The 24,147-nt window shown below is 52.9% G+C and overlaps 1 protein-coding gene across 1 annotated transcript; it reads right to left on the bottom strand.

The window, feature by feature from the left end:
• Positions 1-20,070, bottom strand: VASH1 (vasohibin 1). The gene is made up of 7 exons (XM_017649976.3): positions 18,429-20,070; positions 12,670-12,758; positions 11,440-11,496; positions 9,815-9,889; positions 6,672-7,053; positions 4,820-4,932; positions 1-3,984 (listed from the first exon to the last, which is right to left on the bottom strand). The coding sequence occupies exons 1-7, from the start codon at positions 18,729-18,731 to the stop codon at positions 3,912-3,914; spliced, it is 1,092 nt and encodes a 363-aa protein (XP_017505465.3). The 5' UTR covers positions 18,732-20,070; the 3' UTR covers positions 1-3,911.
• Positions 20,071-24,147: the final 4,077 nt, after the last annotated feature.

Genomic DNA, 24,147 nt, shown 5'->3' on the forward strand with positions numbered 1-24,147 from the left:
CAAGGCTCACACACATGTAATTTCTACCCAGCCCATACTGCAGAGCTGGGGAGACTTTATTCTTTTCAGGGAGAAAGTGAAAATAGGAATGAGACAAAGTATACAGGTGAAAGGGGGGCCAATACTGATATGAGAAGAACAGAGGCTAGAAGGATGGCAACCCAACACAAAGCTAAGGGAAGGGGTGGCCCACCATCATCAGGTCCCCAGGGCCAAGCACACCTGGCTTCTTCTCTTGTCAGACTTGAAGAAGGGAAACCTGGGACTCCAGAGCACCCAGACGAGGCAAGAAGTCAATACTGATAGACTTGCAGCTAGCACCACAGCAGCCCTGCCTGGCTGGGGCAGACCTCTCCGCTCCCACCCCACACTCCAGAGCAGCTTCCTGCCCTTCACACTGGCTTCTCAGTGGGAATAGGGCAGTGGAGATTTCAACACAGTCGAGCTCTGGCACACAACACAGCCACTATGCAGGGCCCATCTCACACCTCCCTGCACTCTGAGGCCAGAGGGTGGGCCTAGAGATACTGCTGCAACTAAGCCAGGAAACAATCCAGGCAGGAGACCCAGGGGCACATGGGCTTCTGGGCATGCTGTTGTCCAGAATTAGACCCCATTTCAGAATGAGGAGGTCAAGTCCAAGCTGGAAGGAGTGGGGTGTGAGAGGACAGAGGAGCAGATACCAGATATGGCCACTCTCTGGGCTCTACCTGCTCTTCAGAACCATGGCCCCAGGCTTCATCACTGCTCCCAGGCTGGGGGCTGCTGCTCTCCAACTTGGCCATGCCCAGGGAGGATGGGGTGGCTGGTGTGGTGGGTAAGGGGACATGACTATGTGTTGAGGCCCTGGGAGGAAGAGGACTGGCAGTTAGGTCCCAGTGTTCTGACTTGGCACTGAGTACAAGAAGCCAGGCTTTGGGGAGCAGTCACCCCCCAGCCTGACCATCCTTTGTCAAGTAGCTTTCTCTGACCTCACCTGAGCCCTCCAGCCAGCAGCCCCCACCCTGGGGGCAGAGGAGCCCATACAGACTGCTGGAAGGTAGTGCTGAGCCCAGAGGAGCCAGGCGCTGCCCCTCACAGGAAGTGAGATGTGGTGATGCCAAAGGCGGTGATTAAGGCCCCAAAGTTCCAGCCTCTGGTTTCCCAGGGACTGCAGCCAGGCCAGAGCCAGGGAGCAGAGCCTGTGTAAACGTGCCCAGGATGGGAGGCGGAGTTGCTACATGAGAAACAGTTAAAAATAAATTCAAAAGCACCTGTAGCCTGTGGTGGTCTCCACAGACCCAAAGTCTTAGCTAGGAAGGGGGAGTGCTAGGGGATTATCAGCTTGGGTGGTCAGCGCCCTCCCTCACAGTCAGCAGTGGGGGTGGGGCATCATTCTACTTCCTTCTCCCCAGAGGGCTCTGGGGGAAAGAGCTGTGGGTCAGAGCATCCTTCGGCTCCTGCACCAGCAGTAACTCATTTCTCCTGGGACCCTGGCTCCCAGATTCCTCTCACATCTCTTTTGACTCGAGCCCTGTGGTCCCCAGGGGCCTGGGCCATCGCCTGCTGATGAGGGGCCTGCAGGGGATACCCACACCCAGACCCAGAAAAGACCTTGTTTTTGGCCTCACCTCATCTCTGCTTCAGGCAAATGTGGGAACATGGGGACCACCACACCACTCCCTGAAAACTGGGATGGGATGGCATGGTGAGTCAGGGGTCACAATGACCCCTGGATTGGTCTTGCAGCCCTGGGGACAGGTTAGGCACCTCCTTAGGACCTGGTGGTCCACGAGAATCGCAGGGGACTGACCAGCTGGCCTGCCTGCTGGGCCTGGCTCTGGGCCAAAAGCTGCTGGTTTGAAGAGCTGCCTACCCCGGGGCCTTCTCTGGCAGGCACTCACATCAGCAAAGTTATCCTGGCTCCCTCCCTTCCTCTTTCTTTGCTTCCCAGACACCATCCATCTCCCTGGCAGACTGAGAATTGCAGTTTCTGTGCCACTCCCCTCCCCTCTGGTGACATGGCAACAGCAAGGGGTCTCTAGGTGAGTGGTCTGCAGCAAGAGTAAGGAGGATGAACATGGGGCAGCTGCCACTCTGGAGCACCCTCAGCAGCGAGGACCCTACCAGGCCCAGCCTGCTCTGGGAAGGCTAGAACTTTCACACTTTTCACCTCAGGGCATCTGAGTAAGCCTCTCCCCAGCACAAACTCTATCTCAAAGATTACAAACTGGCATTCTTTCATGTGGGATTTTTAAGTTTTCTGAACTGATTGCCAACATTTAAAAATCAGGATATTTCACATAAAAATTCTGAGTTCTGGCCTCCAGAAACAAACAGACAATCTGGCAGTGCAAGGCCTGTACTCTGAGAACAGCTGAGCAGCAGTGGCTGCTTTAATAGATGCCCTCTTTAGTAGGCCACAGTCCCCACCCAGCCCTGCAGCCCTCCTTTTAATCACCTGCCTAGCCCTGTAGGCATGAGTTTACAACTCTTGTTCTGATCCTCCCTTTGCCAGGCTTCCAGCCCCTCTGTAGCCTTACTAACAGCTGCCCCTGACCGAATCACAGCCTCTCAGTAAAAAGAAACCTTAACGGTCATCTCATCCACCTGCCTCTCTATAACCTGAATCCTCTGTACAGTTTCCTCACAAGCAACCATCTTGTCTTTGTCTGAATACCTCCAGTAATAGGGACTCATCATCCCCCATATCTAAAGGAAGCCTGACTCTAAACTCCCCCACATCCTTTTCTCACTTGCACCCCCATTCTTGGACTCTGCACCTCTTCGGTGTTCACAGGGCACCCCTCCCCTATACCTCCTTGTTGCTTGAGCCTCCAGAACTTTCTCCCAGCCCCACCGACCTCTCTCCTTAATCTCTCACTTGCTCACCAGGAAATCTGCCCACCAGGCAGGCTATGCAGACTCCAGCTGCTCAGTTCTTCCCTAACAAGCCACATGCACCCAGCCTGATCATTCCTGGACCTCAGCCTAAACAGGCTGCTAAATGTGGGACATAGGCTGGGCACAGGCACCCTAGTCTGGGCTTCATTTCCCCAGTAAGGACTGAGGTGCTAAGAGGTGGGGAGCAGTACTGCCCACCCCTAGGGACAGACCCAGGCCTGAGTGTCCCACCTAATCCCAGCCACAGCTCCTGGATCCCCTCAGGTCTGCTTGGTCTCCACAGTTATGCTGGGCCTAGTGCCACTCTGGGCCCTTGGCAAAGCCCAGTCCCTCCACAGGGAGCCCTGGCTTTAGCAGCAGGCAGAGCTAGGCTGAGTAGAATAGAGCCTGGGGACTTCCCTCATTGGGCTCTCCTACAGCCCACATGGCACTGTCTGTTGGGCTGCAGGCATAAGGCCTCTCCTGGGTCACGGGCTCCCACTCTTAGAGCACGTGTGGCCTGTGCCAAGCACCTGATAGGGGCCACACAGACCTTGCCCAGGATGATTCCTACCCTGCTTCCCTTTCCCTGGATTAAGATTCTGGAGAAATACCTCCAGCCCTCCCCGATCCCATCCCTGTCCGGCCACAGGCCTAGTGGGGCTGAGAGGCTTCCCATAGATAAGATGTGCCCAAGTGCCAGAGGATGTCAGGGGCAGGGGCACCAGCAGATCCAGCAACCCCTCCTCCCAGCCCTATAGCACTTAGACCTCCTAAACACTGGCCTTCCACCTATTGGCAGATCCATTAGATTTAAGGTTTTCCCAAATACCTTAAACTTCAGTTGCTCAGTTAAAAACTCCAAATAAAACACTAACTGCCTCTCAGTCCAAAGCTAGGGGGCTTGGCCCAGTGGGAGGGGCAGCAGCTTGGGTGGCTGAGCTGGGACACACTCTTCCTTCACCCCTCACCCTGTCCCATCACCAACCTCCCTCCCCACCAGTGAGGCTGGCTGTGGCAGGTGGATCATGGCCCCCAGAGGCGAGGCCTCACACCCGGATCTGGTACCCATTGAGGTCTGGCATGGCTTTGGGCTCCGAAGGCTTCTTCTCACCGGAGGGCCTGTAGGGAGGAGGGGGGAAGGAGTGGTCATCAGGAGGTGAGGGAGGAGGGAGTGAGCACTGGCTGCCCCGGTGCCTCTCCCCATTATCCAAGGTGCCCCCATGCAGCAATGGCATCCATGGGCCTCACACTTTCCACAGGCTCCTGCTCTTTGCTGGAGGTCAGCTAATTGGGCTGCAGTTGGCCATAAATCTCTTCTCTACAAAAGCCTCCTGGATCAAAGTGAATGATGCTGGACATTGGAGGCTTGCTTGGTGCCCCTTAATCATACCACAGCTGTGGCTCCTAAATGACAATGATATTTAAAGCAAGAGCCAGACTGACAGGTAGGAGACAAATCAGAGGTGGTGGCCTGGTATTTTAATGGGATGTTTCTGCCATTTGATACAGGCAAAAACCACAGATCCCCAGGGGCAAAAGTTAAGTTCAAAGCCATGTTTCAGCCACCACCTGATGGTAAACCTTTCTGAACAATATTCCTGGGAGAACTCACCACCCAGCAGGGCCCACCCTTCCAACCCTCCTTCCCACATAAGCTTGCCGCAGACTGTACGGGCCCTCTTGCTCCCGCACTAGGGCCCCACACAGGGTAACCAGTGGGCCAGTGAGCACTGTTTTCCCAGGGGAAATGGGACTGCATTGCTGCTGGGAGGTGTCAACGCATGAACACCCACCATCCCAAATTACCTCCCTCTGTGGGGAAAAAAGAGAAGAGTGGGAATGATACAAGCAGAGTGAGAAAATAGTGGGGATCTAGAAGATGAGTTTCCTTCAGGACCACCAGATTCAACCCCATCCCTCACCAACCCCCCCCAGGCATGACCGGATCTCTCACCGCCTTTCGCTGCGGCTGTTCCTCCGGTGGGGGCTGGACTGGCCCCTCTGTGGGGAGGACACATCCTTCTTCCGGTCCTTGGTCGGGGAGGGAGGTCCAGTCCCTTTGCCAATCTTGGTTGGGAGGAAGAATCAAAGGCTCACTCCAGGGCTGCCCCAGAACCCCTCCTGCCCTGCAGGAACAAGCCCCAAGGCCACCCTGGGCAGAGCCAGGAAGCCTCAGGTCGGGCTGTGCCCTATCTGTGGGTCTTCCCAAACCTGTTGCCCAGGTTCCAAAGCTGTCAGGGCAGCGGTTCTTCAGCAGGGCTGCACAATCCCTGCCAGCCCCAGAAATAGTGTGGACACAGAGGCATATTACTGAGCTTTTGTGATACTGTAAGATGCTCTCAAGAAAAGGGACCCATTGACCCATGCCAGGAAGACGTGCCAACTGGGGAAGCAGCCTGTATCTGGGCTCTGGGCTGGGATCCCAGCCCCAAGGGAGACACTGGTTATCTTGAGCCAATCAGAAGCTCAGACTGGTAGCTAGGTCTGATGAAGCAAAAATGAATAAAGCAAATGACTCATGTTTTATACAGCACAGTCAACTTTTCCTGAATTTTCAAATTGTGGGGTACACTGTGGGAGTGCTGGAGACGGACAAATAACATGGGGAGTCTTTAGGGCCAAACAGACTGGGAACAACAGCATTAAAGACTAAGTAACTATTGGCTCTAACTCTAGATCCAACTTGCTCCCTTAAAAACAACAGCAGCAACAGCCAGGTGCTGGGCAACCCGAGCTATGCAGGGGACAACCAGCCCGAGAGCCTAGCAGGGTCCACTGCAGCCAGATGCTGCCTTGGGGGGAAGCATGGTCACCCCACAAGGTCCTGTGCTAGGGGCTGGCCTACAGGCAGCCCTAGCTCTGACACCCCACTGCTGGGGCATTAACAGACCCCGGCTCCCCATCCAGAGCCTGCACTCCAGTCCAGTCTCCTCACCGCCTATGAGCAAGTCCCTGGGCAACCTGCATCTTAGTTTCCTACCCTGAAAACAGAGCCCCTGCCTACTGCCCACTGGTCTCCCCATGGCCCTGGGGAGCAGCAGTGAACATGAAAGCACCAAGGCAATGTGCCACCAGGCTGTGGGAGGGGCACAGTCAAGGCACAGCAGTGACTGAGCAGTGGGGAGGGACAGCACACTCACACTAGCCTAGAAGGCCCCAGGGATAGCACCCCCAGTCCAGGGAGACCCAGACCTAAGATTCTGTGCACTATAGGGATAGGGGCAAACTCCTCAGCAGGGGAGCCCACCTGCTCAGGGTAGGACAGCCCGAGCCCCTCCTGCTATCTGGGGATGGGAAAGAGGCAGAAGTAATGACAGCCTTCATCATCATCCCATGGTCTTCCTTTTCCTGACTTCCTCTGAGTCCTTTACTGAATGTGGGGGTTGGGAAGTCAAGATTAGGATACACAGGAGTGATGGAGATCCCACCCTACTGTTCCCTCCAGGCAGGCTCTGATTTCCCACCGATCATCTTTACTCAGGCAGCCCCCTCCACCTGGAGTGTCACACCCCTGTCCCTCTCCACCCACACCCAGCTCACCTGCTGCCTCCTTCCAGAGCCTTCCCTAGCCTGCCCACCTGAAGGGACTGGCTCAGCAATAATGACCACTGAGCAAAGCCCGACACTGCAGAAATGCTACACTGTTATTTCCCTTGATCCTCACGCCACCTCTGCTGGGTCAGGGGAACAGGGTGAGGGTGCGGGAGGCATTCCTTAGAAGAATGATGCACTAGGAAGCCACAGACCTTCCATGTCCAGATCCCGGGCCGAGGGCCCTGACTCGTGTGGGCAGTGCCCGCACTGACCTTGAGCCTCATGTCGCGGGCGTGTCGCTCCAGCTCCTTGCGGAAGTCCTCGCGGCCCAGCCTGTCCACGTCTAGGACGGAGTGCTTCCATTCGATCTGCTCCACACTGTGCGGGTCATGGGACACGCACTGGCCCAGCTTCACCTTCTTTAGCACGTGCCAGCAGCGGCTGTAGGCAGCCTCGTAGTCCAGCACGAGCTCGCTGAGCGTGCGGAAGGCTGGTGGCTTGTACATCAGGTCCTCGCGTCGGCTCATGCCCAGGGCCCCATAACGGCCCCCGAAGTTCACCCCCAGCACAATGTGGCGGAAGTAGTTCCCTGAGAAGTAGGTCTTGAAGCTGATGGGGAAGCGTTCCAGTGTGGGCATGCTGTTGGTGAGGTAACTGGCCACATCAGCCCAGCTAAGGAAACAGGCCAGGGAGAGGCAGCCAGCACACAGGCACAGGACTAGGATGTGCCACCCCAAAGAGGAGGCTGTGTGAGGGCCCCTAGACCACTCAGCTCCTGAGTGCAGACACCCTGTGTTGCTCATCTCCGTGAGCCTGGCATAGGTCTGTGCTCGGTAAACACAAATTTCTATGTGTCAGGGTTCTTAGTGAGTAGCGGCTGCTGCCATGATGTCAAGCAGGGCCCACAAAATCCTAATAGCTAGTAGTAAGTCCCTTAGGCCAAACTGCAGGGGTAGTGTCTGCAGGAGGGATGACAGGCCTGCCACCTGCACCCTGCCTGTCTCCCTCCCTGTGCTGTCAGTCACAGTACCGCTCACCCGCGGTTCTCTCAGACACACTCCCATGTTGTCTTTCACACGTTTCCTCACAGACGCACAGGCATTTCTGCTCTCTCTCACCGCCCCCTGCCCCATGTGCACACATAGTGCCTACTGCCCTTCAAATAAAACGAAGCTCGTTGCCATGGCCCTGGAGGCCAACACAGCCTGGTCCCGCTGTCCACTCCAGTCTCCTACCCTGCTCACCAGACTTGTTCAGTCTCTCTGTCCATCTGGATTTCCCCCTGAGGACCTTATGCACTAGCTCCTCCCTTGGACCAGAGGGCTGGGCCCTGCCTGCGCTCAGCTGGCTCCTTCTCATGCTGTCATGGCTGACCTCCCTTCTTAAAGCACACATGCTCTGCTTTTTATTTCTTCCATGACACACTCACCACAATCTGTAATTATTTAATGTCTTTGTTTACTTGCTTTTTTTTTTCTCCCTGCTAGAACATACACTGAGAACAGGGACCTTGTCTGTCATGTTTTTGATGTATGGCTGGAGCCCAGCACAGAGCTAGGCACATAACAGTTACTCAGTAATGCTTCTGGGAGGAGTGGTAGGAGATGAATAGGTAAAAGCTAGGAACAGATATCCCATACAGAGGCTGTGCCAAGTGTCCTCCATGCACTGACTCATTCAATCATCCTACCAAACAGTGAGACAGGCACTGCCATGAGCCCTATGGCTGAGGACTCTGAGGCTCAGAGATGTTAGGAACTTGCTCCGGGTCACCCAGTGAGTGCTCTGCAGGGCTTGGATTCAGGTCTAGGTCAGCCTGACCCTGAAGCCTGCTCTCTCAGTCAACTATGATGCTTACTGAGCCAGACTCCTTCAAGTAAGTGATGGAGCACACAGAGATGAACAAGGCACAGGCTCAGGGTGCTGTGAGGATGAGGCACAGGGACAAACCAAGGACAGCACCCACTGTGTGTGTGGCAACTGAGGGACACTGCAGTTCTGTGGGCACAGAGGGAGGGTCCCCAGCCCAGGTGGGGGCTGATCTTGTTATCTTCCTGCCCCAAGCCACCAGGTAACCCCTGAAAGGTCTCTGGGACCATGTGATTCAGCCTGGACCAGCTTCTACGTGTGTTCTGGGGGCAAGGGAGCACAGCCTCCTTCCTGCAATGAGGGTGGGAACCTCCACTTTGGTGTGCATGAGTCCTGAAGGGGAAGAGAACGTGGGGTCGTGAAGGAGGTGCTAACAGTGGCTCACGTGCTTGGGTTGGCCTCATACTTGTTTCAGCAAAGAACCCTTTGGGGCAATGCTTGCCAGGCTCTTTGGAAATGCGTCTGCCTGTTAGAAACAAATGCCATGGTGGAGTTAGCTCTAGGGACCTTTGGGGAACAGAGACCTTTGGGTAGGGGTGACCAAGAAACCTTGTTTGCTTTTTTAAAAGGCAGTTCTGCTTCAAAGATCTCATCCATCACCCCTGCAAATCAACTGTCTCTGTATAATTTAAGGCAGGTCTGTCAATGGGGTGGGGCAGGTGGGGGAGCACCCCCTGGGATCACTGCCCTTCTCAGAGAAGCCTTCGACCATCATCTTCTTCCCAGTCTGTCCTAGAGAGCAGACCCTGTTCCATAGGCACCCTCCCCCTTGCCCACACTGCACCACCAAGCCAGGTGCCTATGCCAGGGGCACAGAGAATATTTAAAAGCCAGTAGGTACTATGCGAAAGGGGGAGATGTAGGAGGCGGGCCAAGATGAATTAAGATTGGTCCTAAATTTGTAAAACTGAGTGATGGACATGGGATTCATGATACTATTCTGTTTGTCCAAGCTTGATTAACAATTTCCATAATAAAACAAGACAAAAGGATAGGGCTCAGGCTCAGACTGACTGGGACAATGACCTGGTCATATACACCTGCCTCCCACTTGCTCTGCCCGGGGCTGGTCGGTCCCACCTAGCTACCCTAGTGACATGGTCATAGGCCTCCAGCTCTGCCCTTTGGGCGCAGGGGTGACTGAAAAACCCTGTTTGCTTTTTTAAAAGGCAGTTCTGTTTCAAAGATCCCATCCACCATCCCACAAATCAACATGTCCTGGAAATGCCAATATTTGGGCATCCAACCTGCTTCTCCCAGACAGTTTGGTTCTTGGAAAGGGCACACCAGCCTTTCTGAGACACTGTGCCCTGATTTGTCCACGTGACTAATAAAAGAGAGGCCCAGTAAGCCAGGAAGTTAGTCACTGAAGCTCAGGGAGCTGAGCCCTCCTCAAGGTCCTTTAGTTTGAGGCCACGCTGATGACTGCTGGGAGAGATTGCTTGGAGGCCCTGAAGCAACCGCAGCCTTCTCTTCCAGAGGAGGAAGTCGGGGCCCAGAGGGGCTGAGCAACTGCCTGTCCCCTCCCAGGGCTGAGGAAGGATACATTCCTAGGATCACGGCTTCCAGGCATTTGATTGGCAGAGCCTCTTTGGTCATTTCCTTGGCCAAGTCCATCAGCCTGAGGGGGAGGGATGCAGAACCATGAGAGCAGAGCCTCCCGCTCCTTCTGGTGGGGGAGTGTCTGAAGGAGGGGAGAGGCAGGATAGAAATGCTAGAAGGACAGAGACCCCCACACACACCACTGCCATCTCCTCTAAGCTGCCTCAGCTCAAGCCCAGCACCTTTCTCCTCCTCACAAGTCTTTCCTGAGCCAGAGTGGGAGGGAGAAGAGGTAGCCACTGAAGGTAAGGAAGGAGGTTCCTCCTCCCACCTCAAGCCCTGGCTCCCAAGACCTCTAAGGGAGAGGAGCATGAATAGGGGGCAGGCTGTCATGGGCAGGTCTTCAACCCCCTCTGGGCTGGGGGCCTTCTGTGAAGACAGTGTTGGGGGGGCCGGTGGGAACACAGATCTATGCTGGGGACCTTGTCTCTTCTGGAACACAGCAGACACCCCTGACCCAACCATGACTCCTCCAAAGCGCTTGTGATGGATTGTGACTGATCCCCCGCAGCTGGCCAGCTGCCTGGGACCTGGACATGGGCTCCCAGGCAGTTAGCTGCCTGGCGACTCTCTGGCCTGCTCCTGAAGTTGGAACTCAGGCCATTTTAACAGTCTGTCCGGAGGCCTGGTTCCTCCCGCACTGAATGCTGCCCCTGCACCTGGGAAGACAACCTGGCTCCTGGCTCCTGGCAGATGCAGGACTCCTCCATCCCACTGAGACTAGTGCTGGGCCTCCAGCACACAGCAGCCACAGGAAAACAAGAGCAAAACTTTATGGTTAGGAGTCAGGATTCCACCCAGGAGCTTGGAGAAGGAGTAATTAAGTAGTCTAGCAACTAAACCATTTAAAGCATTTTTCACAAGAAAGTGAACATGGACAGGTTATCTGTGGAGCAAGATGTAAAAGTCACATTAACTTTTAAGACAGGGTTTAAAGTCTGTGGCAGCTTTGGGCTGAGACCCCAGACCCAGCTGCGGCATTTTTTCGCTCTCCTCTACCCTCAGGGCTTCTTTGTGGCGAATCCAGCCAGAGGTCTACACTTGGGCAGTGGAAATGGGAAGTGAGAATGCAGGGTTCTCTCCAGTGGGGTCCCTGCTGCTCAGACATTGGACCTTGTAATAAATGACTGAAAGAGAGGTCAGTGTGGTGACCAGGTAATGCACGAGATCCCTGCAGTGGGGAGTGAACGGCAAGGGCAGGGAAAGGGGAAGGGGAGGGGGGCTCTCCCGCCTCTCACTAATGAGAAAGCTGAGGCGTATGTACAGACATCTACCTGGGACCACCTCTGTCAGCTCCAAGGCAGGCTGGGGATCTGCCATCATCCTCCCATCTCAGCATGGATATGGGGACTTACCATCTTTCAAGGAGCCCTGGCTGGGGCCATTCACCCTGGCCAGAGTTCCCTCTTTATGCATCCTTAGTGCCCCATGGTGGTACTTGCTCCTGCAGACTGGCTCCCTGCAGAAGTTTCCCTGCCTGCCTCCCACCTGAAGGCTCCCAAGGGGCTCCAAGATGACCAGGGACACTGTTAGCCTTGTGCAGAGGGACAGGGTACTCCCCACACTTACCCTGTCAGAGGTCTGCTTTTCTTAATTTCAAAGAACTGTGTCCCTGTGTGATTGTACCTGTGGATGCTGGTTAAGGTCTTCCTGGCTTGGTCTGGAAGAGGTATGTCCCTCTGTCCCCACCCATCCCCCAGACCCTGGGGCCCAGCACTCCTAGGGGTGCAGGCTGGTAAGGACCCACAAAGCGCTTCTGCAAAGCACCCTGAAGGGCGCCCAAAACCTGACCGTCTGGTCGGGGAGGGAGGCACAGCAAGTATGTTTCTGCTGTCCCCACACAGCCCCTCTCTGTCCCTCTCCCATTCTCTTTGGCTTCCCGCCCTTGCTCTCCCCTGTTCTCCTCTCCTAGGAAGGAGCTGTGGAGCAGGCAGCCTGGCTAGCCAGGGTGGGAAAGAGGCTGAGTTGGGGATAGCTCTCCGCAGCACTTCCGTTTCCAATCAGCTCAGAAGCAACATGAAGAGAGGAGGAGGTTGGAGTGGACGCCTAGTGCCACTAAATTGCTGGGTTGTTCTCTTTTGGGCAAAGGGAAGGACTAGACCTGATTTTCAATAATCAGCGTGGCTTTTCTCTGCTCAGAACCTGTGCCTGGTTGTTCCATCTGTGTTTCATCTGCATCTGGAAGGCCTGGGGAGAGGACCCAAGACACATAGCTCTGGCCAGGTGTAAGGGGTAGGGACCAGACCATGGATATCAGGGGATCTGGGGCTCAGGAGTCCACATTGGGCAGCTGGCCTCCTGCCAGGAAAGAAAGTCAGAGAACTGGGAGAACAAAATGTGGAAGTTACCACCTGGAGTGTAAAATCCTTTTCTCCTCTGTCCACTCCTCTCCCCATTCAAACCAGTTTGTAAACAGCCCCAAGGGATCTTCTCTCTTCCAGTGCTGCAGCTAGAGGGGCAGCAGAGGTCTGGGCTGGTGGACTTCGACTTGGCCATCCCACTAGCTGGTTGTACAGGAGACATTTATCCCATCACACAGAGATGGAGGAAGTAGGTGGCAGAGAGGCTGGAGTGCAACTGGCATTCATCAGACAAGATCCTCCAATCCCCAGGATAGACACAGGTTGTGCCTACACAACTCCATGGTGGCAGAGATGCCAGGTGAATGGTGCCCCTGGAGTTGTGGAATGAGGTCATCTGCTGATACCTGTCTAGCCCCATATGAAAACAAACCCCACTTGGCCTTTGGACCAGCACAACAGCTGGGAGGTGGCCATGACCCCAGACCAGGGAGGATACTGCAGCTCCCGGATGTAGCGCTGCACCACTTCCAGGCGCTCAGGGATGGGTGTAGAGGGCTGGAACGTAGGCACACTTGGTATGGGAATCTGGGGACAGAGAAAGAGCTGTAGTTACAAGAAGGAGGCTCAATCCGGAGCTTCCAGCCCACCTGACACCCAGGATTAGCTCCTAGAGAAGACACACCCCAGGAGAAGCCTCCCCCTTCTCTTCTTCTCTTTGCCTCTCTTCTTGGCAACTTCTGGAGACTCCTGTCAGGCCCCCATTCCTCTCCCTCCTGGCACTTGACAACATTCCTAATTTGGAGCTTATGTTGATGTCCCAGTTTTATGCTTTAATAATTTTAGAAAACACAGGTTGACTGTTTTGAATTGTAAATATTCATTAACTTCAAGCTTAACAATTATTTCAGTATGAGGTTAATTCTTTTGAGTTTGGGGTTCACTCTGGTTCAAATGTGGGACCCTAACTGGTTTACTTGGAATCCCATCCTCTCAGGGCCCTGCCCTGGGGTGGGGGAGCACCCGTGTGAGGAGTAAATGCACCTCACTCTACTGGCACGTGGACCTGGCCTTCCAGCTCCAACCTGAACCACTGGGGAGGAAGTCAGAGGAGTAGGCTGGAGGGACATGCTTTGGGACAAGGCTTGCTGTGGACCTACTTGCCACGGCCCCCAGGGCTGTTCCTCAGCAACCAGGCAGTCTCCAGGAAAGAGTCCACACCACCAGGAGGCAGGTGTGCACCTCCAGGCCCCATCTCCAGGTCAAGGGAGCCCAAATCCTGACTGACTCCAACAAGTCAGTGAAGCCAAGAAGGCCAAGAGAAGTATCTAGAGTCCGGTCCTCTGGGGTCATAGAATAAACTTCTCTGGGTGGAAGAAACAGATTTCCAGACATAAGGTCCACACCTCTGGACTCCCCCTTGGCCACCAGCATAGCTGCTGTGAGGTGGCCTCAGGGTCCTCACACAGAGAGGTCTCACCCTCCCTGCAGGCTTCTGCCCAGCCCGCAAGCCTACATGGAGCCTGCTCAGCAGGCTGGGGCTGCAGAGAGTCTTTGTCTGCAGAGGCAGGGGTGTGCATGAAGGGAAGGAGTAAAGCAGGAGCCCTGTGTGAACTCGGGGTTGGTTCTCCCTGTAGTGAATGCTGAGCCCACCAGTGATCACTAAACACTTGTGTCTGGGGTACCAATGACAGCAGGGGGACACAGGACAACCTCTGACACACACCTACTTGCTCCAAAGGGCAGAGACGCAGGAGAGAAGGCCTGGTTCAGGAGAGTCCCAGCCTCAACTCTGCATGAACTTCCTGTCCCTCCCTCACTGGTCCCCTCCTTCCTGTCTGGGCAGTCCGAGCAGCTGACACTTCTAGGTCTGGAGGAAGCTATTTCCCCTTTCACGTCAGCTAGCACCACCACTTACAGATAAGGGGGCTAAAGGCCGTGGATGAGGGGCTTTCTCTCTTCTGCCTAGTTACCCTGTGCCTGATGGGCTCCAGAACTCTCTGAGGGCCTGGCCTTACCTCTCTAGTGTCAAGGATATGGGGTGGGGTTGGGGATGGGAGAGGAATTAGCAGAATTACTTTGCTATTTGCCGTAAACAGAGTGACAACTGACCTCCTCAGGTGGCGAGTCCTGAGAGGCAGGTGGGTCATCCCTGCTTCTCAAGCGAAGGCATCCAGTGACTCGCAGTAGCTTTGGGTAAAGGCTGAAAATATGCCATCCTTTAAGACACTCCAAACAAAGAGGGAGCTGCAGTCCAAGAGTCCTTCACACAGGCTCACTAGAGCCAGGCCTGGGCCAGGGCTGCACAGCACCCATGAGGGCAAATCACCTGCCATCCAGAGGCCCCAGTAACTGGCTGCTCTGGGAGAAGGAAATGCCTCCAGAGGAGTCAAAACAGTCCTGGAATTCACAGGCAGGGCCTCCAAGGCCACCGTCACTGAGGCTTAGCTGGAAGGAGCTGCCCTGCCAGCTCTGTGAGGCTCGTCAGCCCCTGTTAACCACTGCAGACAGAGCCAACACCTACCTTCTAGCTATTCATACAAGTACAAACTCATTCACTCAAAAACACATGAGCAAGATTCTGTATATCCAAATGATCAAGCCCACTTTAGGACTGGTCACCTGGATTTGCCCCCCGACCCCCGCCTCTAAACAAGGAGCCAGGAAATGCTTCCCCATCTTCAAGGGGTGGGGTTAAGTGGGGTACAGTGGAGATGAGTGATTATTCACCACCCAGATCTCTTCAGGAACAACTCCACTACCAAGGCCAAGGGTTACCCTTGTACAAGAATACCCACAGTCCTGAGTCTAGAAAGACATTCTCCCAGTATAAGCCTGTATCAGTTCAGCACAATAAGCAGGTTTGGAGGAAGTGGGGCAGTCTGCAGCTAAATGTGTGGGCAAGGAGCAGGACAGCCTCGAGGTTGATAGAGCTGGTTCTAGAACCAGACCATCACTACTTAAATCCCAGCCCTGCCATTTACTCTCTGGCATCAAACTTCTTAATGTCTCTGCCTCAGACGCTTCATGTGTGACATGGGCACCATAATAGAACCAAACTTATAGTGTAAATGAGAGGCTACCTGTGGCGCCTTAGAACAGGGACTTAGAACAGGGAGCAGCAAAGGCTCCGTTCTTGCTCACTGCCATTAGAGTGTGCCAGAGCTATTGGTGGGCATGGGCTGACCCCAGCAATTTCTTGTCCAGAGCCAGTCAGAGGTAGGTGCTTCAGCAGCTGGGCCTGGGATGAGAGGCCATGGAGTTTTAAAGGTGGTGGCAGCTTGGGACATCAAGGGGAGATTCTCATGTAGGAGCACAGACCGTTCATGGAGCTGGGATCCTTTTAGAAACAGCTGCCCTTTATCATACTGGTATCACCCTTTTTTACTTTTTATTTTTATTTTGGTATCATTAATCTATAATTACATGAGGAACATTATGTTTACTAGACTCCCCCCTTCACCAAACCCCCCCTGACAAACCCCATTTCAGTCACTCTCCATCAGTGTAGTAAGATGCTGTAGAATCACTACTTGTCTTCTCTGTGTTGCACAGTCTTCTGGTATGGAGTGTTTTTTGGCCTAAAAACCCTTTTAAAGGCTGTTTCCCCAAAGAGCCAATCGGAGGTTGCTGCACCCTCAGCCTTTGCGCCACTTACTGGGTATGTAATACACACTCACCTGTTTTGCACTCTCTCAACTCCTCCCAAGATCCCTCTTGGGAGGTGAGTGTAGTTATTATCCCCATTTTACAGCTAAGGGAACTGAGGCACAAGGTGGTCACACACCCTCATGTAAGTACTTATGAAAGAACCAGGATTTGAACATGGTGGATTTGACTGCAGGGCTTGATCGCACTATGCTACAGGCAGGAGGCCCACGATGAACCACCTGCATGGGCTGGGCAGGGAACATAGACAGGGAAGGTGGCCTGGGACTGAGGGATGAGGATGGTGGTCAACTGGGGGAGGGAGAACCACTGAGCTCCAGCTCCAGCTGTCCTGTGGGATCACAGATTCTCTGTTTCTATATCTTCTCATTTTCTGAAAAGATGCCAAAAATCTGCATCTTTACGTGAAATCTCCCCATTTTAAATTTTGGTTCAAGTGGTCTTTTAAAACATGTGCCATCCCAACAAATCATCACTTGGGCTCACCATGCTGTGACCTCTGTGCCAGCTTCTCTAGTATAGCCCCTCGGAGAGGGCCAGCCCAGGGGTGGGTCCACTCTGCTGCTGGCACCCTGGGCTCCAACCACCACACCTCCCGGACTCTTCTTCTCCTCCCAGATGATAGGCCCTTTTCTATTCTGGGCCAGGGTTGGGGAGGAACTCCACACAAATTTGTGTCGGTTCTCTGTGACATTTTCCCATGGTTTGAGGAGGGGAAGTTTCAGGTTTTCCCAATCCCCTCACAAAATTCCCTCCACGCTACCATCCTCCTATTAGTCATGACACCCCCTGTCCCAGACATTAACTACACTGGTGTCTTTCCCATACATGAATGTTGAAGATAACAAGATGGCATTACAGACCAGTGGCTAATGAGTTCATTGTTTTTTTTGTTTTTTAGTTTTCAGGAGTGGTGACAGTTCTGCAGGGAACCAATCACACTCTCCCACAGCCTGAATTAATGTAAGCAAGATGGCTAAAGAGCTGTCTGCTAATCACCAACTTGCTCATGTGGGAGAAGCTGTGGACAGGGTGTGTGGTTCTGGCTTCATTACACAAATGCTGTGTGACATCTAGCCTCCCCTCCTGATGAAGGATGTGAAAAAGGCAATGAGCATCCAATAACCAGTGTTGTTTTCAGGCCCTGCACTTTGTTAAATGCTTTAACACATAGTCTCTCATTTAATTTTCACCACAAACAACCCCTTTTTTACAGATGAGAAAACTGGTTCAAAAAGGTTGAGGGGGCCTGCTTGAGTTGATGTAGATAGGCAGGTGATTAGAACTAATAATATCCGTATCCTTTGATGTATTTGCCTCCTTTTCCAGGAATTTATCCCAGGAAATAATCAGAGATGGACCCCAGTTATTTATGTTTTAGGATGTTCACCACTGTGTTCATTTTAAGAGTAAAATATTAGAAACAATGTCCGATCATAGGGGATTCTTAAATAAATTCTAAGTTCATAGATAGAGCAACTATGTAGCCATTCAAAATCAACCTACATTTTACTTCCCCAGGAAGTATTAGGCAGTTGCTTAACCTTCAACCTCTGCAATTCCCTTTCCCCAGAAGATGATTTCTGATGGCTCTACCAGTAACTTGGTTAAAAACAAAACCAAACAGGCCACTTGTTTCCACGTCTAGTCCACATTAAGTGCCACTCTCCCTGGGTGCTTTTCTTCTCACCTGAGCAGATTGCCTAAGCATGTGCCTCTGATCTCAGACCAAAGGGCTTTTTGTTGAGGACTCTGCATTTGGGAGACTGCTTCCTTAATCTTAACCATAACAGTTAAAAAATAAAAAATAAAAAACCAGGCATGCTTTTCACATAGCACTGTACAGCACAGAAGGTCTCAAGCACCCTTTCATTCAGCAAACACATATGAGTGCCTGTTCTGTGCCAGGCACACAGGAGGCTTTAGAAGGACAAAGATGAAAGGGACACAGCCTTATCCTTCATGGGTGACACAACTGAAGGATTGCTGTCATGGAGGAGTTTCAGCCCTAAACAGATGCCTCTCCATAGGCCCTTTCCTAAGTGTCCTGAATCTAGTGTCCAGCAGACCTGGAATCTGAAGACCTGTGTCTGAGTCTCAGCCACTTACTGGCTGGGGGACCCTGAGTTCTCAACTTGAGTTTTCAGTTTTCCTATCTGTAAAATGGGGCCCCAAACTGCACTTCCTTCACAAGGCTGTTGGAGGGTGAGATAAGGCATGACAATATTTTCTTAACGTCCAGAGCCCTGTATCCTCCTTAGTCATTATCTCTCTGTCCACAGTTCTCTGGCTTAGCAAATAAAATGTAAAGCCATATTAGTGTACTTGTTAATCTGCTGCCCTGCCCACAAAACATGGATGCTTTCACAGAGATGGAATAGGGCCTCCTGGAAACAGGGCATGTAGACCCCACAGAACCATCTCAGTGACTTTTTTGAGAGAAAATTCTTCTGGACAGACATACTCTATTTTTTAAATCTCACCATGCCAATATCCCTTACCCCACCAAGGAAAGTGTGGCTTTTCTCTCACAGCCCCAAAGTCACTAAAAACCTTTCGGCCCCTTCTCCCCATCCAAACACCCCTCACCTTGGGGAGGTCCGTGGCTCCACGGATCCGCTGGGCCACCTCCTCTCCATCAGGGTGGATCTTGGCCACGTGCTTCCACATCCTTTCCCAGGTGGGCTCGTCCACAGGCAGCCCACCCCGGTTGACAAAGAACGGGATGCCTCCATCTCGCAGGTCCTCTTCCCCGTCTTCCTCTGGCTCATCCTCTCTCTGGGCCGAGGCTCCTTCGCTGGTCTCCAAACGCCTGACTCCTGAGGGGGCCGCAGCAGCGGTGGGCACACCACCACTGCTGCCACCCCCGACCACCTTCTTACCCCCTGGCATCCCCAAAACCTTGGCGGGGTTGGGAGGTGGTATGAGGAGGCTGGAAAAAATAGGTGGTTCACAGGAGACCTCGCACACACCAGCGGCAGAGATAACACATGGCCAAGCAGAGTGCAAGGCTCCTTTAAGAAACCAGGGCGTGGCTCCTGTACAATAAAATACTACTTGATAAGAAAAAAAAAATCAGTGCCTCCACGTGAAGTGGGAGGTGGAGAGGTGGTTATCCGTGATTAGCCTTAAAGGCCTTGTTCTGTTCGAAAAACGGAATAAAAGGAACACAACCCAACTTGGCAGCCTTCACAAAGCACCCCCATTTGACAGGGAGAACAATGAACCGCAGGAGTCAGGGCTGACAGGAGAAAAATCAGAGGGAAACTGAGGCCAGACAGCTCGGACCTCTGGTACCAGGGAGGGTCAAGGCACGGGTACCCACGTCGACTGGGCGCCCCAGTTCCCAGATTTGGAGACAACAAATTCCTCTACAAAATACAGTACGCTTGCACCTGCGCACGCTCCGGAGCGGGGGAACTGAATCAACTCCAGGCCGCATCAGCTTGGGGCCCAGACCCCCGGGCCGGAGAGCAGCGAGGGGGCGCGATTTCTCCCACGCGACCAGTCCACGACTCGCAGCTGGCCGGGTGCGGGGAGGGGGCGCGCGCCGACGCACACATTCCCCGCCGGGGGCCAACTCCCAACTCCCCGCACAAAATGGGCTTTGTCTCGGCCCCCTGTCTCCTCGACCCCGGAAAAAGCAGCAGCGGAGCCCCCCGAAAGGGGAAAGGTGCGGCGGGAAGGAGAAAGCTGGGCGCGCCAAGGCCCCGCCGATGCCTAGGCGGGCGCGTCTCAGCGGGCAGACGACCGACGCCCGTGGCCGCGCTGCGCCAGCCGAGCCATCGCGAGGTGCGGGTCCCGTTCCCGGGCCCGGGGCTCAGCCGTGCCGACTCGAGCGGCGCACAGCGGCCGGGCTGAGGTCACCAAGCGGCGGGCTCGGGCCGCGGGGTCGCCGTCCCGGACTGGCTGCAGCATGGGCGGTGACGCGGCCGGGGCGGGCGAAAGATGCTCCGCAGCTCTTCGCTCGGGCTCGCGCTGCCCTGGCTAGGGGTGGAGGAAGTACCGCGGGCGGAGGGCAAGCCGGAAGGCTCCCGCAGCAACAGCCCGCAGATGAAACTGGAGGCAAGCGACAAAGCCTCAGAGAGCGCGGGCTGCGCTAGTCCCCGGAGAGCAGCACCAGAGCTCAGGGTCCACGCACAGGTCGCGGTTCGGGGGCTAGGCGAGGCTCGGGCCGCTGCCGCCCTGGTAGCCCCAGGACCCAGCTGCTGCCGGCTGCGTCCCCTGCCCGCCCGCCGCCCACCCGGCCTGACTCCAGCCCGCGCCGCGCATGCGTTCCGTCCCCCCCTTAAAGGGCCAGTGCGTTCCCGCCGGGTCCTCAGCCTGCCGAGGCCAAGCCTCCGCTCCCGGTTATCTCTCTAGGATGTGGGTGGGCGTTCGCTCCTCTCTATCCCCCCTTTTCAGGGCACCGTGAAGGCGGTGCGAAGCTATGGATTAAGTTTTGTAGCCCAGCGGAGCATGCATAACTGGAGCGCCAAGTCCACGGAGATTTCGCGCTGGGAAGGCCTGCGGTAGGGAATTTCCCTAGAGGTCAGGCGCCCTTAGGGTGTATAGGCGAGAGCATTCGCCCAGAGCACTGGGATTCTAGACCGTCTTAGCATCTGTTTTCCTGTGGGACGTCCAACAGATCTCACATTCCTCTGTGGGCCTCAGTTTCCCCATTTGTCTGCTGAGGTCTTCACACTGGGTGAGCGCACAGTCCTGGCCCCCGTGCGTTTTTTAAGGGAGGACACCTGGAGTTTAAGGTCACTAACTCTGGAAGAGAAAGCGTTAACAGCTACCCAATTTCACCACGTGATCTGCACCAGTGGGAACAGGTGTGCGGTGTTCTCTCCCAGTGCGCCTCCTTGGACCCGGCTCGGGACACCCCCAACCCCTGATCCCCCGAGGGAGGGAAGATGCACGGGGTCCACGACCCACAGGGGTGGGAGGCGAGGGTTGGGAATGGTCAGCGGGCCCAGAAGAAGGTGAAAGTGCGGCCCATCGTTGTGCTCGGGCCCAGGACTGAGGAGATCCAATCTGCTCTCCCCCGTCCCCTCCCACAGAGTAGTAACTGGGCAAAGGTGTTGAATGGAGAGCAGCAGCTAAGAACTTCAATAAAATGAGATCGCTCAGTGTGCTTTGGCTCTTGCCCACTCCTACTAGGAGTTAGGGTGAATGACAGTCTCATGGAGGTAAATGCAGATTCCTGGACCTGGGCCCCTAGAAGATTCACATTCTTTGGGTTTGTGACTGCTGGTTTTCTCACTATCCCCATCTTTGACAAGCTGAGGTTTCCTCACCTTGGCTGTACAGAGAAGGCCTTGGAGAACCCAAGGTCCTCAGTGGGTCCCCATATGTTCCTTAAAGTTGTCCCCTGAGCTCCAGTAGCAACCTCTGGCTGCCTGCAGGGTCAGAAACCAAGGGAGGTAAGTGATGGGAAGGGTCACAGGACTTCCAGAAAGTTAGAGTGTATTCTCTTTAGCTCAACGAGGCAAGAAGACTCTAACCATGTAAAAATGGCTGGGGACAAACAATTGCAACCTATTCCCCATGTAAATGGGGAAATCCAGGCTCAGAGGAATTTCTGCAAACCCACACAGCTAATAATTTGAGCTGAAGTCTTCACCAAATACTTAGCGTTCATACTGCACTTTGTGTTAGCTAAGTGGTTGTGGTGGTTTTAAAATACATTTGCAAGTTCTTTATCACTTCTTTCAGTTGATGGAGTCTAATTCCCCTTCTCTTGATTATGAGCTGGACTTAGTGACTTACTTCTGATGAACAGAACATGGTGGAAGTAATGTTGTGTAACTCTTAAGCTTAGGTCATGAAAAGGGGACATTTCTCCTGTCTCTCTCTTACTCTTTCAGGACACTCACCTTTGGAAGCCAGCCAACATGTTGTGAGAAAGCCCAGGCCACATGGGGGAGGCCACCTGAAATGCTCTGGCTGACCTGTCCAGCTAATCTCTAAGCCAGCAGCTAGCATCAATCACCAGCTAGGTGATGAGCTGAGATGATTCTCACCCCGCCTTTGAGCCTTCCAGCTGAGGTCCTGGTTGTGGAACAGAGACAATCCAACCTCTCTTGCCCTGTCTGAAATTTTCTCCCACAGGAATAGAGAGAGAAGAAGTGATCGTTGTTGTTGGAAGCCAGTAAGTTTTGGGGTACTTTGTTTTGCAGCATTAAATTGCTAATTCCATGAAATGATATTCCCTGAAATGACAAATGATAAAATAGTTTGGGGGTAGTCATTCAAACATTCAAACAGTACATAAGTACTTATTGAGTATCATCTATGTGGCTAGCTCTGTACCAGGCACTGGGGATACAGTGGTGAACAAGAGGAACTTGGTCGTTGCCTAGTACGGTTTATGGTCAACTAGTGGAGGACATAGTTTAACATGATTCCAAAGATGAAGTACTTTGCCAGCGGCTTAGTACAGGAAGCTACTGGAGCATTTACCCAGGGCAACTTCCTGGTCAGGTAGGCTGCTAGGGAAAGAAATGAGTTGGGTATGAGATTAGCATGGTCTAGGCTAGAGAGTTTTCTGGGTATTCGTGGAAGCGGGAGGGGATAGGTGTCAGGCAAGGTAGGAAGGGCTTGCAAATAGATTAGAAAATTGTGACATTGGATAGGGAAGTGTCTATCTCAATTTCATTTTAGTCAAAAGCCTATAGAGGACAAATATTTTGTCGGGTGTCATACACCTTGTAAACTGGGTCCAGATTTTAGGTCCTACATCAAATCCTCCCATGATTCCCCCAAACTTATACCCAGGGAACAACACCTCTAACTCCTCATTTGGCTCTAAGCTCTTAGGACTAATATCTCTTTTGCTGTCATCACAAGAACTGAAATAAATTAAGATGAGTTAATTCCCATTGTACAGATGAAGAAATGATGCACAGGGAAGCTAGTGAAATGACATTTTGACTTAAGCACTTAGTTCAAGAGCTGGGACCTCAGAGCTTCTGGGGACAAGTGACTTTGCTGATGACAGACATGATGATAATGATGCCTAGCTCATATCACATATTACTGTTGTGATTGTTACACTCTGGACTAATGTTCTGAAAACTAATGCAGTGTCTTAGGGCACTGATGTTGGTATTAATCCATTGCAACTTGTTTTCTTGTGACACTGAAGCTTGAGTCAAATTCTGGGGAGGGGAGTCTTGTTGACTGAGCTTGGGTCCTGGGCCCATTCCTTGGCCGGAGAAGGGCAGGGCAGCTACCCCAAAGGATTGCAAGCAGTGGGGGTAGGGCTGCCCCAAGTGAAAATGGGGTGCTGTTAGTAAAAGAAGTGCATGGAGATGCCCAGACATAGATGTGTTTATGAAAGATAGGCATTCTATGTCTGCACTGTCCAATATGGTAGCCAAAATATGGTATATATCTATTTAAATTTAATTAAATATGGTATATGTCTATTTAAATCTAATTAACATTAAATAAAATTGAAAATTGATTTCTCCAGTCACATTAGCCACATTTCAAATCCTCAATAACCGCATATGACTTATGGTTATTGTATTGAAAAGTGTGGATTATAGAACATTTTCGTCACTGCAGAAATTTCTGTTGGGCAGAACTGCTCTAGCATTCTTACTTGGGATTAAACTCTTTCTTCTTATACCTCATACAATGTGAGTATGGATACAGCAAAAATAAAGGTGAGTCAGAATCTTCGTTTATTCAGCTAAGTAGGTACTCTGAATCATACATTGTTGTAGCAGCAAGATGCCTGCGAGGGGTTTTGGAGATCTGGTCCAGTGGATCTCACATCAGAATCATCCAGGGAATTCTTTACAAGTACTGATTCCTGGGCCCTACCCAGCAGAGATTCTGGTGGAATTGGTTTGGGGTGGGCCTTGCATACCCAGAGGTTGGTTGGAAAAGTTCCCTCAGTGGTACTACTGTGCAGCTGGGCTTGAGAACCATTGCAAACTGGTCTCATCAGGAAGTGATCTGCTTCAGATAACCTGAAAACCTGAATCCACAAGGGTCTGACTTCCACTCAGGACTCTTAGGACAAAAATCAGAGACTTCTCCATAGATTTGGCATCTGTCTGAATCAAATGCGAAATTCTTAGAGAATGTCTTCTCTTAACCCAAAAGGAATCCAATTCACTTCTAGTTAAGTGCCAAAAGAACTTCTGGTTTCAAATTGGTTCTGTCAAGCCGTTTGTGTGTTTTGTGCCTGGAGCTACATTATTCAGCCAAGTTGGTGAGATCTTCTAAACATAGCACTTTTTCTGAGCACCTGGTGTAGGTCAGGTACTTCAAGTGCAGTTTCATTGAATCTCTAGGACACTCTTACAGG

This window comes from Manis javanica, chromosome 8 (genome assembly GCF_040802235.1).
Source record: "Manis javanica isolate MJ-LG chromosome 8, MJ_LKY, whole genome shotgun sequence".
Classification (NCBI taxonomy): domain Eukaryota; kingdom Metazoa; phylum Chordata; class Mammalia; order Pholidota; family Manidae; genus Manis; species Manis javanica.